This window comes from Pezoporus flaviventris, unplaced genomic scaffold (genome assembly GCF_033815535.1).
Source record: "Pezoporus flaviventris isolate CSIRO_AGI_PZ_B2104156 unplaced genomic scaffold, CSIRO_AGI_Pfla_v1 ptg000017l, whole genome shotgun sequence".
Taxonomy (NCBI): domain Eukaryota; kingdom Metazoa; phylum Chordata; class Aves; order Psittaciformes; family Psittacidae; genus Pezoporus; species Pezoporus flaviventris.
In genome coordinates, this window is record NW_026892565.1 from 122,839 (window position 1) to 135,224 (window position 12,386).

The window sequence follows — 12,386 nt, forward strand, 5'->3', positions numbered from 1 at the left end:
TGAAAGACAAACACTTACTGCTAAATAATTTAACATTTTTATTTGGAATAGTCTTTACATCTGGAAAAAAAAGGTGTAAAAAATAAGGCCATTTGGTACAGTTGTTTCACTCGAGCATGAAGTGCATTTCAGCATACTTTAAAACATCCAGGATGCCATACATAAAAAGCTACTCGTGACCAGCACACACTCCGTTCCCAGTATATTACCCCAGAGTTTACAAACCATTGTCAAACTAGGTATCAGCTAGACCATGAACAGCAGCAAGTCATTCTGTGTAGCCAAAACCTCTTTTTAGTAACCAGAGTCTATTATGAACTCGAACAATACAGCTGTTGGGATTGTCCCAAAAAGCCCTAGAGAGCCCTAAATAGTTCTATGTTATTCCAACAATCTGCTCACAACAGTGGGGAGCAGTGCCAATCTACCACAGAAAAACATGAGGAGTTTAAAGGCTGCCTTTAAGCTACATCTGAAGTGAGACAATTTGGGTTTTCTGGGAAAACTGGTTCTTGGAAGCTGTCTGTATGCTGTTAGCAAACTCCAGGATTCACAACGCCAAACCCTGTCCTAAGGAAGCTTTTGGTTTTAATAAGGAATTAGGAGGAGGAAGGATGCGATGCATTTAAAGTAACAGCTATCAATGCACATCTGAGTCTCCACTCATGGCAAACACTGTGCTGTAAGCTCCTGTAGTCACAGTCTTGACTCAAACACTTCATGAAGCAAGCAGCTACCTAAAGAGAGCCCTCATCTACCACCACAGCCAGTATATCCATTCCTTCATTCCTGCAACTCATCTGGTTGGTATTCCTTTAACATGGAAAGAGAAGGGAGTCTGACAGGGAAAGGCTTCTGTTTCTCAACAGATATTTAATGCTAAATCTAGTGTTACAGAGCTAAATTTAGCATTACAGTCTTTACACAGATTGGGAACATGGAATACATTATTTCAAGTGAAAAAAGCAAGGAAGCTAGATCCACCCAGTGCCCTATCCTGGAAAGCAAATGTGATCTTCAAAACTGCATCAAGGCTCAATAAAAATCAAGCATCCCAAGGACCTTACTGTGCACTCCCAATAGGACATGGCTACCACTGATTTCTCAGCAGTTCCTTCAATTAAGCACCTTCTGTCAACAGGCCAAGAATTCAAAAGCAGGGAATACCTTTTGCTATAGAAACCTTCAGTTTCCCATTCCAACTAATCTACTGTAGTCTTTCTGGGACTGTATCAAAGAGCCAGAAATATATATGCCTTCTTCTTAAAGGCAACAGAAAAGCATAAAACTCTGATTTAAAGGCACACTTTAATTAACTAGATATACAGAAACCAACTTTAGCAAACAAAGAGGTAGCATATAGAAGAGCTAAACTATGATAGTTTCAAAGAGACATAACCTTAAATGGCACTGACTGCTTCAGGGAAATAAGAATAAAACATTTCAGAACACAAGAGAACATCATCTTTTAGAGCACTTCAAACAGCCAAACTGAATGAGAAGCACATTCAGATTTTAGTGAGCAGAACTGGATAGTCTTCTGTAAGAAAAGACGTAGCACTGAAGGCAGCAGGAGCTGGTACTGGGACAGGGATACATTCAGTGCTCCCACAGACACAAACACTTTTGCAGGCCACATGTATGGGCCTTCAAGACCATTTCACATATACAGAAAAGACAGTATGAGTGGCCCATAAAGAAAAGCAGGTATCTCTCTCTCTATATATTTGTTTTACCCTATTAATGATCTATGATAGTTAATCAGTAGTCTAAGACATGATACAAGATATTAATCTACAGGAACTTTAAGCAAATGCAGTCATTTTCCATTCCTGATTGGGACATTCAACTGCAAATTCCCTCCCACCCCCAAAAAGGTCATTCATGCTTTACAGATCTTATATTCGGCAGTACATGGAGTGCTGTCACGTTTCCTACAAACAGAAAAACAAGTCAAATCAGAGGGTTTACATTCAAATAGTTTTTACATTCATTCTGAAAGCACATCCTTAGTTTTATCATCAAATCAACAGGTAGTCATGAAACTAAATCATTAGTTGCCCTCTTACTAAGCAGCTGCTAGACTGAGGAGATTTTTACTCCATTTCATCCACTAGACTGTCCAGAACAACCCACAAAGTAGAACAGCATTTGATCCAAAGGGATCATTTCAAATGATGAACAGACCATGCCTGAGAATTATCAACAACTGACACAACAGTTACAGGATCCCTAATTGATTTGTGATTCCTAACATCAAGAGCATCCCTTCCAATTCATTTTAAATACAGCATGTTATTTAGTACATATGTTTATAACCAGAAGCTGTGGATTAGGTTATGAGAATTTGGATTCTGTAGCCTGCTAACAGCAAGTTTACAAATACTTAAACATCTGAGGATTGAAATTTGTCATTACACCCATATATGTGTTTAAGTTCTTGAATAATTCCCGTTTTGCTTTGCAGAAATAAATCACATTCCAAATCTCTGCACTACTACTCAAAGTCACTAAGGAGTTCTAGATACCATAATGCAAACTCGGGGTTAATAGTGGAAACCTCTTACTTCAGGGGTAAAGATGATATTACTTAATCCTTACATCAGTTTGTAAGAAACCTTGAGCTTAATTTTCATATATGCAACCCCAAACTTATGAAAACTAGTGAAAGTCCCTTGTTCTTTGGAAGTAAATAAAATCAAGACCTTTGCATTAAAGCAGGAGACATCAATGTTTCAACCATCACCTCCTCAGAATTTGTGCAATGCAGAAAAACAAAACAAAGATACCAATTTACAAAAGGACTTGCAGTGCAAACTGTTAAGGGAGAATGAAATACTGACAAGGATCAGTCAAATGAAGCCGTCTTGTCTTCAACTTATTTTGTTGCAACAAGGTTTGAAGAGTCAGGTGTTTGGAAGAGGTGATTTGACCCTACACAAGTGCAGGAGTAATCATAACTATCATCAAGTGCATCTGACTACTGGACTAAGCACTAAAAGATAGGAGAGGAAATCAGTCTTAAACAAGCAAATCGATTTTGATCCCTTTTAAGGCTACAGAAGTTTGAATTTGAGAAAGAAATCATCTTTTCATAAAAAGGTTTAAAAAGACCACCTTGTTTGCACCTTCTTTTATCCTTCTAGAAAGTTCTCAGTAATCCTGAGATGCACATAATTTGGTTTTCTCTGAATGGAAGCACACTACCACTATAATTCTAGTGTCCCTGTAATGTAGCAAAAGTGGCTTCTACCTCCAACGGTCTTTTAATGACAGGGATTTACACTTTGAGCTAATAAAAGTAACCCACCACTGGAATCCATATCACTGAAACAGCTGCAAACATTCTACTAAGCATGTATGTAGTTTCTATCTGACACAAAAATTTTTTCTTCTTCAAAGACAACCCAACCCTCAGATAGGTGCTTTGCAATCACTGGAAGCTCTCATTTACCACACTGAATGCTAATTCTTTCTGCAATATATCCTATTCTCCTCAAATGAAGGGTTAGCATAGTCTTTCCTCTATGAAACTGAGCTATATTCCACACTTCTCCTGGAATTCTAAGTAAGCCATAATAACACAGACACTTGAGCTTCATTGCAAAAGTCCAAATGAAGTGGAAAGTGTATATATACCTTCTTAAGATTCACTTATTCATTTGTGAAGTTTCTTCCATCTCAGCTGGCTTTTAAAATACATGTTTCCTTGCAACTCTCATCAACTGTATATGAGCTGAACAGCAGAAGGGGAAAAACTGAATGTCCTATAAAACTGGCAGATTAAATACACAAGAAAGAGAGGGCAAGGAAAGATTTGGGCTGGCATTTGAAGACAACAACCCAGCAAGTGTGAGGCACTGAAGCACAACAGTTCAAAGGCTCAGCTATATCAAACACAGAAAACTGAAGAGGAAGAACTAGGCCTTCACAAAAGGAGATTAGATGACGGCTTTCAGACAGAAAGAGGTTTAACAGTCAGATGTTCACAGCGAGGAAGCTTAAGGAAAGCACTGGGCACAGTAAGACTTTTCATGCTGTAAAATTTTCAGGAATAGACCATTCTTTAACTTTTGATGATTTTGCTTCAGATCCCTCCTTTCTACACCCCAAGAAGTCTCTCCACAGATGAAGGCAGAAAGTGCCCAAATAAATTAACTCCCATGTACTCTTATTTGGGCCACACAAAGTGCAGATTGTCCAAATTACGGGTGAAAAGCAATTGCTCAAAAGCGCTAAATTAGTTCACAGCACACAGGTACACAGCCACTCTGGCCCTTCTAATGATCCCGTACTGTCTACATAAAAGATACTTAGGCTAAAACCTCACTGGATACAAGCTAGCTCTGGAGTTCTCCCAAGAAGTACTCCATGTACCTCATTACAAATATGAACTGCAGGAACATTTCCCTCTGGTTTACTTTACGTAAAGGATCCCTTCCTTTGCTTAACATACCCCAGATAAATTCCACCAGATTTTGTTGCAAGGCATGTCAGCTTTGACAAGGTGCTTCTCAAAACATTCTATGTGTACCCCCCAACTCACTCTGAATTTTCATTGTATAGCATGTTACAAATGACTTTTCTAACAAAACAGGCTTTTTTCAAGAAGATAAAAAAAGACATTACTGCAACAAGCAATGCACGAAGAGGCTGCTGCCACCCCTCCAGGAAAAAGCATACACAACCATCAGCTGTTTGGAAGATAAAGTTCAAAAGGCATTATATGTCTCATTAAAAACAGAGGAACAGTACTTCTGCATCTAGTATTTTACAGTTGACTTTGCATGTCTTTGACATAGGGACAGCAATCATTGCTGCTGCAGGAGGAAAAACTGAAGTGGATCCACACACTGAACGTTCTAGTAGCAAGCCAGACTCTTTGCTTGTTCAAACATCGTAAGAGCTCTGGTTTAGGCCAAGTTTCTTTCACATTTTCTATGTAATTAAGCCCATCTTATTTTACTCAAGGTGCCTCTGGTCCAAAACACAAAATACAGTGGTTCTCCAGTTACCCTTCGCTACCATTGGGATATATTATGCAGAAGAGAGGAAGCTCCTTAGTCCATTTCTGAGGCTTCCAGTTCATGTAAGCCACTCTGGCTCTTAAAGCCTGTGAGACTCAGTGACACCAGAGGGTATCCAAGCAGTAGAATAACACAAGCCCACAGAAGCCAATACTACCACTGGTTTTAAGAGGTCAACTGATATATTTTAAAGCAGATACAAACAGTACATTCCTCAGAAAGCGTACCTATGCCAAACAACAAGCTTAAGAACAGTGGGGGTTCGTTCTCTAAAATTAGTGCAAGTGTTAATCAGCAGCTTATCTACACAGCAGATACAAAAATGAAGTCAAATACATTGTTAGGCATTTTAGCTTCCCATCAGCTGCAGTGGTAAGCTTACATATAGTCATCAGATGTTTGAAAGAGTAGATAAAGCTCAAGAAACGCACATTAGCTTTTGTTCATTTAGAAATATGCAATAATAATGATGATAGAAAGTAGGCTTACTCACCCATTTTGTGCAAAGAACTTCTTATAGGCCCAGAAGGCTGCCAGGAACACAACGACTGCCACAATCACTTTAGGAAGAATTAAAGAGAAAAGCCTTAGAGCAATGAAGATCTTTTCTAGCTCACAAAAAAAAAAAACCTCAAAAAGTTCTTCCTACACAGCCCTAAACAACCCCTCCCTCCCAAAAACACCCTCAAATTTGCATGGCTGATTTTACAAATGCTTTACTCAAGACTTTAAGACAGTTCAGCTCAAGAACAGACCACCAAGATGGCAAAAAAAGCTCAGTAACACTAAAACAGATACTATGTCCTAACATTACTTTTGACACCAACTTTGTAAGAAAATGGTAGGCTTACAAAACTGGGTCACAAATGCAAGGACAGAAGATGGACTAAGCACTTCTGTTCCCTGGCACGCTGCCAGTAAACCTAAGCTCTGAGTTGTTTATGGAAGTCACTAAGTTGTGGAAGGCTGTCTTTGAAATCTGTTACAACATCGTACATGAGGGGGCATCACTGCAGTCACAGTGATACCACAATGACCACGATGTCAATTCCAGGTAAAAAGTACAACCCACAGTGTATCTTGTTCAGGTTTTATAAGATACTTACCACAAATGATGGCTGTAATATAGGCACCTAGAAACAGAGTGAATCAGTATCACAAGAGGAACACATGTGCTTCTTAGTCAAACATTACTATACAAATATTCACAAAGTCACCTCAAAAAGATCAAGCACTTCTGTCAACACGATCCTGCTGCAAGGATTGTGTTGACAGTCTGTATCATAACATTTAACTGAAAATATTCCTATTTTTAAATGGGTTTTATCACAACCTATTTTCCTTATGTCAAAATAAAAGAAGAAAGTTTGCATTAAATGATTTCTCCCATATACAAAAGAATGTCCCCATGAAGTAAAGCTTCTGTTACATGCATTTTTATTCTAGTGCAGTGCAAATTCTTACAGTTCGTACTTACTTAACTGGCACGTTGGCACTGCAGGAACCCAGCGATTTTCTCCAGTATACTGAATTTGAGCTTCCCCATGTAATGTGTAGCCTGTGTAACATTCAATCGTTATCATATCCCCCACAGAATATGAAGTTTTTTGTCCATCAATTACTTTACCATAATTTATATGTGGAGTCAAACCAGAACTTATAGGCCCACCTGGAAAGAGAAGGAGAGGAGGGGAAACAGGAAATAAAGGTCAAGAACAGAGCTGGTACATGAAGCAGATTCAAGTTGCAGTCAAAAAGCTGCTACATTTGTGTAAATGTCAGAAGCTCAGTCAAGCCTTAAGACATCTTACATGCAAAGGCCTGCTGCTTCCTACAGGTTGCAGCTACTTCTGCTGCTGGGCATGCTTCAGCCACAGGAAGAGAAATACATGTCTGAGCTTCATTAGGACAAACAGCTGCATGACAGTAATGACAAGCCCTGTCTACACATGCTATTGATTTTACCAATTGAGCCTTACTAACATGCACAGTCTTGTAAAGAACTCCATGTATTCTGTCCTTGGCAAGTTACTGTCATCTCTTCAGCGCCATGAGGGAAAGTACAGTGAGCACTGCACTTGATCTGAACAGACTCTCCTCCTTCATACACCGATTTTGCTGGAATCACTACTCCATGTGTGATCTCCGGGGCACCACACACACTTCTAGTAACTGAGACATGGATTTAAAAGTAAGTTGAGTGATAATAAATTTGAAATCATTCATAATTCACTGACTCACTCCAGAAATACATCTTTCCTTTGTATGAGAAAAACAGATCAGCAGATCTCAATAGTTTAATTTTACAATGCTAAGCATAAATGTTTCCTTTTGAAGACTTAAACATCACTACAGGTGTTAAGATAGCATGATCTTATGATGTGGCAGCTAATAAATTCATATTTGATTGTTAATTATCTTTATAAGCTCTAGAATCATTGCCAGGTGCCTCATCAGACTCATTCATTATGGAACACCCAAACATACTCTTTGCAGAAATGCTTCTCGTACTTGGGAGCTCATTATGCGTGTGAAAACATCTCTCACTGTACTATACAACATTCCCTTTCCCTCTAGCACAAAAAGACAGGAGAAAGGTTATAGAAAGACCTCTGCAATATTCCCAAAGACTAGAGAACACAGACACAACGATTCCGATTACTTTAGAAGGACACTATACATTTCCTCACAGTGCATACTCCTAGGTCTTTCTATCACAATTCAGAAACACATTTTTTCTCCTATATTTACAGAGGAAATCACTGGAACAAACACCATGAGGCTATTATGATGCAGCAGCATCACAGCATGTCCACAGCACAACTTCTATGCACATTTAACTCGAATCTCACTCATCTGAATAGTCTTCACTCAAACACCTAAAATGCTTGCCCACAGGCAAGGCTCCATGTCAACTTCCTTTAGCTTCTGACTCCACCTAAAGTCTTATGATTTTATATTTTAGTTAAGACAGATTTAAAACATTCTCAACATACAAGAGAATTTGGATTCTTTTTAAAGGCTTACTTTTCTTACAAGTTGGTTTTGGAGGAGACCAGGTGTTATTTTCTCCACAGAAAATTACCTCTGATCCATTCATGACATAGCCTGGATCACATTCAAACATGACAGAGTCCCTGTAGGTATAGGAAGGTCCAAATCCACTTGTTTTTTTTCCATTTTCAACTTTTGGATTTTCGCATTTGACCACTGAAAGAAGAAAAACAGCTCTGAAACATTTGTTAACAGTATCTATGCAACAGATAAAGCTTCCTTCTACTAGTTGTGAGCATCCTTATCTAATTCCTTAAAGGTCTCTGGAGAGGCCTTGTAAGACAGTTACTCTCGAAGAAGGTCCTTGTTTTAAGCTACTGAGTCACTGTAACTGAACACAGATGAATAAAAATTGCAGTAATAGGTATCATCACATTCCACTTCCAAAAGACATACTCCTTGCAATAATCTAGCTTCCATATACTTGCTTTTAAGACAATTTTTCTTCAGCTACCCAGGCTTTATGGCCCCTCCACTCCCTCACTTTGTCCTTGTCACTTCTACCAACAGCATGCTCATATATATAAAGTTTTAAGTTAAAGTTAGTCATACTCAGTGTCATAATCAATCAACATCCATAGTACAGTTGCTCTATTTCCACTGGAACTGTATCATACAGTACCAGAGATCTGTTTCTTCTTTTCTACAGGGAAGTCTGTTATATCCTCCCCCGCTAAAGAAGGGACAGTATTGAAGTTTTAGAGTCACATAAAAGCTATAACCCTAGAATGGATTGGGTTGGAAGAGACCATAAAGCTTATCCAGTTCCAATCCCCTGCCTCAGGCAGGGACCCCTTCCACTGGAGCAGCTTGCTCCAAGGCCCTGTGTCCAACCTGGCCTTGAGCACTGCCAGGGATGGGGCAGCCACAGCTTCTCTGGGCACCCTGTGCCAGCGCCTCAGCACCCTCACAGGGAAGAGCTTCTGCCTAAGAGCTCATCTTAACCTACCCTATAATAAATAAGTATATTAAAATAAAAATCTCAACAACCTTTACATTGTGGAGGTTCTTCGCTCCAAACACCATTTAAGTCTGTATCATATGTGCAGAAAATAGTAGCTGAGCCAATCAGCGAGAAGGGATCCGTGCCTTTTGGTGCCTCGTCACACGTATAGGTTACTGCGGTCTGATAAACATAGCTGGCTGCTTCAGTGTGGTGCCCATTGGCTATACTTGGAGGAGGTTTGCAAGGAATTCCTAGAAATAAACATCACAAAGTATCCAATAGAATCTCATTGTTACCTTGTTCATCTCAGAAACAGCCTTGATTTTCATATTACATCATTTAAAATCTGATAGGTAACTATTGTTAAGACAAGCTACAGTTATAACTGAGAGTCACTAGTGGTCATTTGGTATTATAGGGGGTCTCAATTTCAAGAAGAGGCTGACCTTAAACTAATAGGAGCTAATTACCACAGCCACTGATATTTTTCAGTGGTCATGCCTCAGGCACACGCCACAGAGTTCCAAAATACTAAAAACCAAAATCAGTCCTCTTTTACCATCATTTCTTATACTGGAAAGTTTATAGCACAGCTGTTTTTAAATGAACTACCACCATGTGAATATGAACTTCAGCACACTAGTAATTCACTTACTTTCACAAAGGGGAAGATCTCTATCCCAGTCAACGCCTTCATTCTTAATTACACAGGTAATTTCACTAGGTCCTCGTAAACGGAATCTAGACAGGTAAAAATTTTTGAAGAGGTGAAACTTAAGAAATCTCTCATTTCTCCAACAAGCACCCAGAAACTTTGTTTCTGTCATTCTGTTCTGTGGTAAGGGGCACATAACACACCAAGCTGCTGCTGTAATGAGAAAGATACTTGATTGTTTTCTTGTTAACAGTCTTAACTTTGAAAACGAAAAAGAAGCAAATGACACATCACTAAAGGAAGTGATGAAAATCACACCATATTTAGATGTGTACCATCTAACACTAATGCCCTAAAGATACCAATGCTAAAGAAATAAGCTGTTAAAAGGAAAGGGAGGGAAAAAAGTTGCAGGAGGCTAGTGCTTTTAAGTTATTTAACTATACACAGACAAGTGGGCCATTATTCAGTAAAATAATGAAGAGTAATGCATGTGTATTTACTCCCTCTGCCACAGGAGCATTAAAAGAAGACATTAGAGGTAATACCCTAGTCTTCAGAATCGGACTACAAAGCTTAAGCCTTAGTTGATGCCAACAAGTAAAACCAGGGAATCAAATCAAGTTTAGCCGTAGTTGCATTTACTCCAGGTAAAATTCAGGAGACATTTCAAGTCAGAATTGGAATAGAGCCTGCATAAGAAAATCTGGGATTGGTTCAAATCTGGTCTAAACAAGAAAAGAAATAAAAGAAAAAGGACTCATTAACTCTATCAAAATACTTACCCTGCTCTACAAGAAAAAGTAGCTTCTGAACCAAATGTAAGATCTGTCACATTAACAAAGCCATCTCCCAGTTCTCCTGGATGCCTACATTTTCTCTCTAGGGAAGCGAGAAAAAGAAATCAGTCTACATCTCTGTAATTATATACAAAGACTAAGTCTCTGGCATATACTGCTCTTCCTGTCATTAGTATTTTTCATGCTTTGTTTAAAATACTACAGAATCCTAATCCTTACTCGAAAAAAACAACTCTAATTCTTAAACACCAAAGGGAATCAGCATCCGAGCTCATGCACACATTACCTGTACAGAACTCCTCTGTGGGTGACCACTGGAAGTCTTCACCACATGTCCGAGTTAATGATTTTCCAGCAATTCTCATATATCCCGGACGGCAGATGTACGACACCGAGCTTCCAACGGGAAAACTCTTCATTGTGCTGAATCTCTCCTCAAGTTCTGCATACTGCAGCCTGTCTGGAGGCTCACACGTGCCTGTCAGAGCAAGTGAAAAGGGAAACTAACGCACAGTCTTGTCACCAAAAGATATAAGTTGAGGCTTAATAGCTAATTTAGTTGGGTTTAAGGACTCATCGGTTAAGAGGTGACAATCTTAAGAGCCACAGCTGTCTATATATTTAACTAGGTTTCAACTTTTTAATATATATTTTACTTGCAACCAATGACCAACTCTACACTAGTATAGGTTACTCACTCCTTTGTTTTCTCAAGTTCAGCATTCCACCCAGACAATGCATTTCCTTCCAGTTCATATGTTTTCCTCTGTCTAAATCTTGAAGTTAAACACATGACTTAACTCCCTGTATACCCATCTGCAGCAGAAAAAGCCTGTTTATTTAGCTGCAGGGAAAACAAAGGAGCCAGCCACACTCACATAGCTCATTTCCTTTCTTAAGGCAAAAGCCCAGCAGGTGATGGAATTGAGTTTAAGACAAAGGGAGACACACAGACCTACAGACCCAGGGACATACTGAGGTGCTGTTAATGAAGGCGTAAAACTCCTCCATGCCAAAAGACACAGAAAAACACATTCAGGACCTTGAAATCCACATACAAATGCCAGATCCGCCCAGTCACACACACACACGCACAGAGACCTCTCTGAAGATACCCATCATTCAGTCCCTTCGTATTTGCGTTTAGAGATTTCCCTCCGGTTTACACCTCAGCCTCAGGGTCACAACCGGCACCCGTTACCACCGAAGCCTGCTCGTGCAGCACAACCTTTCTCTCACCTTTCCGCCCCAAGGCCCAGCCAAGCCGCCCGGAAAGCTCGCTGCTTCCGCCACCCCCGAGCCCATTTCCTCCTTCAACCCCCGCTTCCCCCCTAAGGGCCCCGGGAAGGCCCCTCTCAGCGCGGCGGCCCAGGGGAGGAGAGAACGAGCTCTGCTCCCCCCCCCACCAAAACACTCCCCCGCCATGGCGGGCAGCGAGCACCCGTTCCTCACCCTGCGCCCGCGTTCCACCGAGCCACGACAGCGCCAGCACGAGCCCGACCGCGAGCCCCGGGCCGCGAGCAGGAAGGCGGCGCGGCGGCCCCATGACCGCGGCGGCCTCAGCGACAGCGGCCGCTCCGCGCCTCTGCCGGGCCACGGCGGAGACGCAGCGCGGGCTGAGGCGCAGGCGCGGTGCTGCCCACCCCGCCTCTTCCCTCAATGGCGGCGGCAGCTAAGGCGGAGCCGCTCCGCCTCTGAGGCCGGTGCACAGCGGCGGTTCCCCGGCGGCGGCTCCCCTGGAGGTGAACCGGGTGTGGGCTTGAGCGCACCGCGTCCTGCGGTGAGGGGGAGAGGCAGAGCGCGGTTAGCGGGCGCAGCTCCAGCACCAGCAAAGGGTCATTAACCGACCCTGGGCAGGGCGGCGCCTCTGCGAAGCAAACTGCGTGTGGTGCAGAGCAGCGTGA

General features: G+C 41.2%; 1 protein-coding gene across 1 annotated transcript; it reads right to left on the minus strand.

Moving 5' to 3' along the window:
- Positions 1-21: 21 nt before the first annotated feature.
- On the minus strand, positions 22-12,092 carry LOC133270036 (membrane cofactor protein-like). Its single transcript, XM_061454860.1, has 11 exons — positions 11,935-12,092; positions 10,769-10,960; positions 10,468-10,564; positions 9,683-9,768; positions 9,072-9,278; positions 8,055-8,237; positions 7,011-7,199; positions 6,505-6,696; positions 6,134-6,160; positions 5,521-5,587; positions 22-1,934 (listed from the first exon to the last, which is right to left on the minus strand). Exons 1-11 carry the CDS (start codon positions 12,026-12,028, stop codon positions 1,883-1,885), a joined length of 1,386 nt encoding a protein of 461 aa, XP_061310844.1. The 5' UTR covers positions 12,029-12,092; the 3' UTR covers positions 22-1,882.
- Between the last annotated feature and the right edge of the window lie 294 nt (positions 12,093-12,386).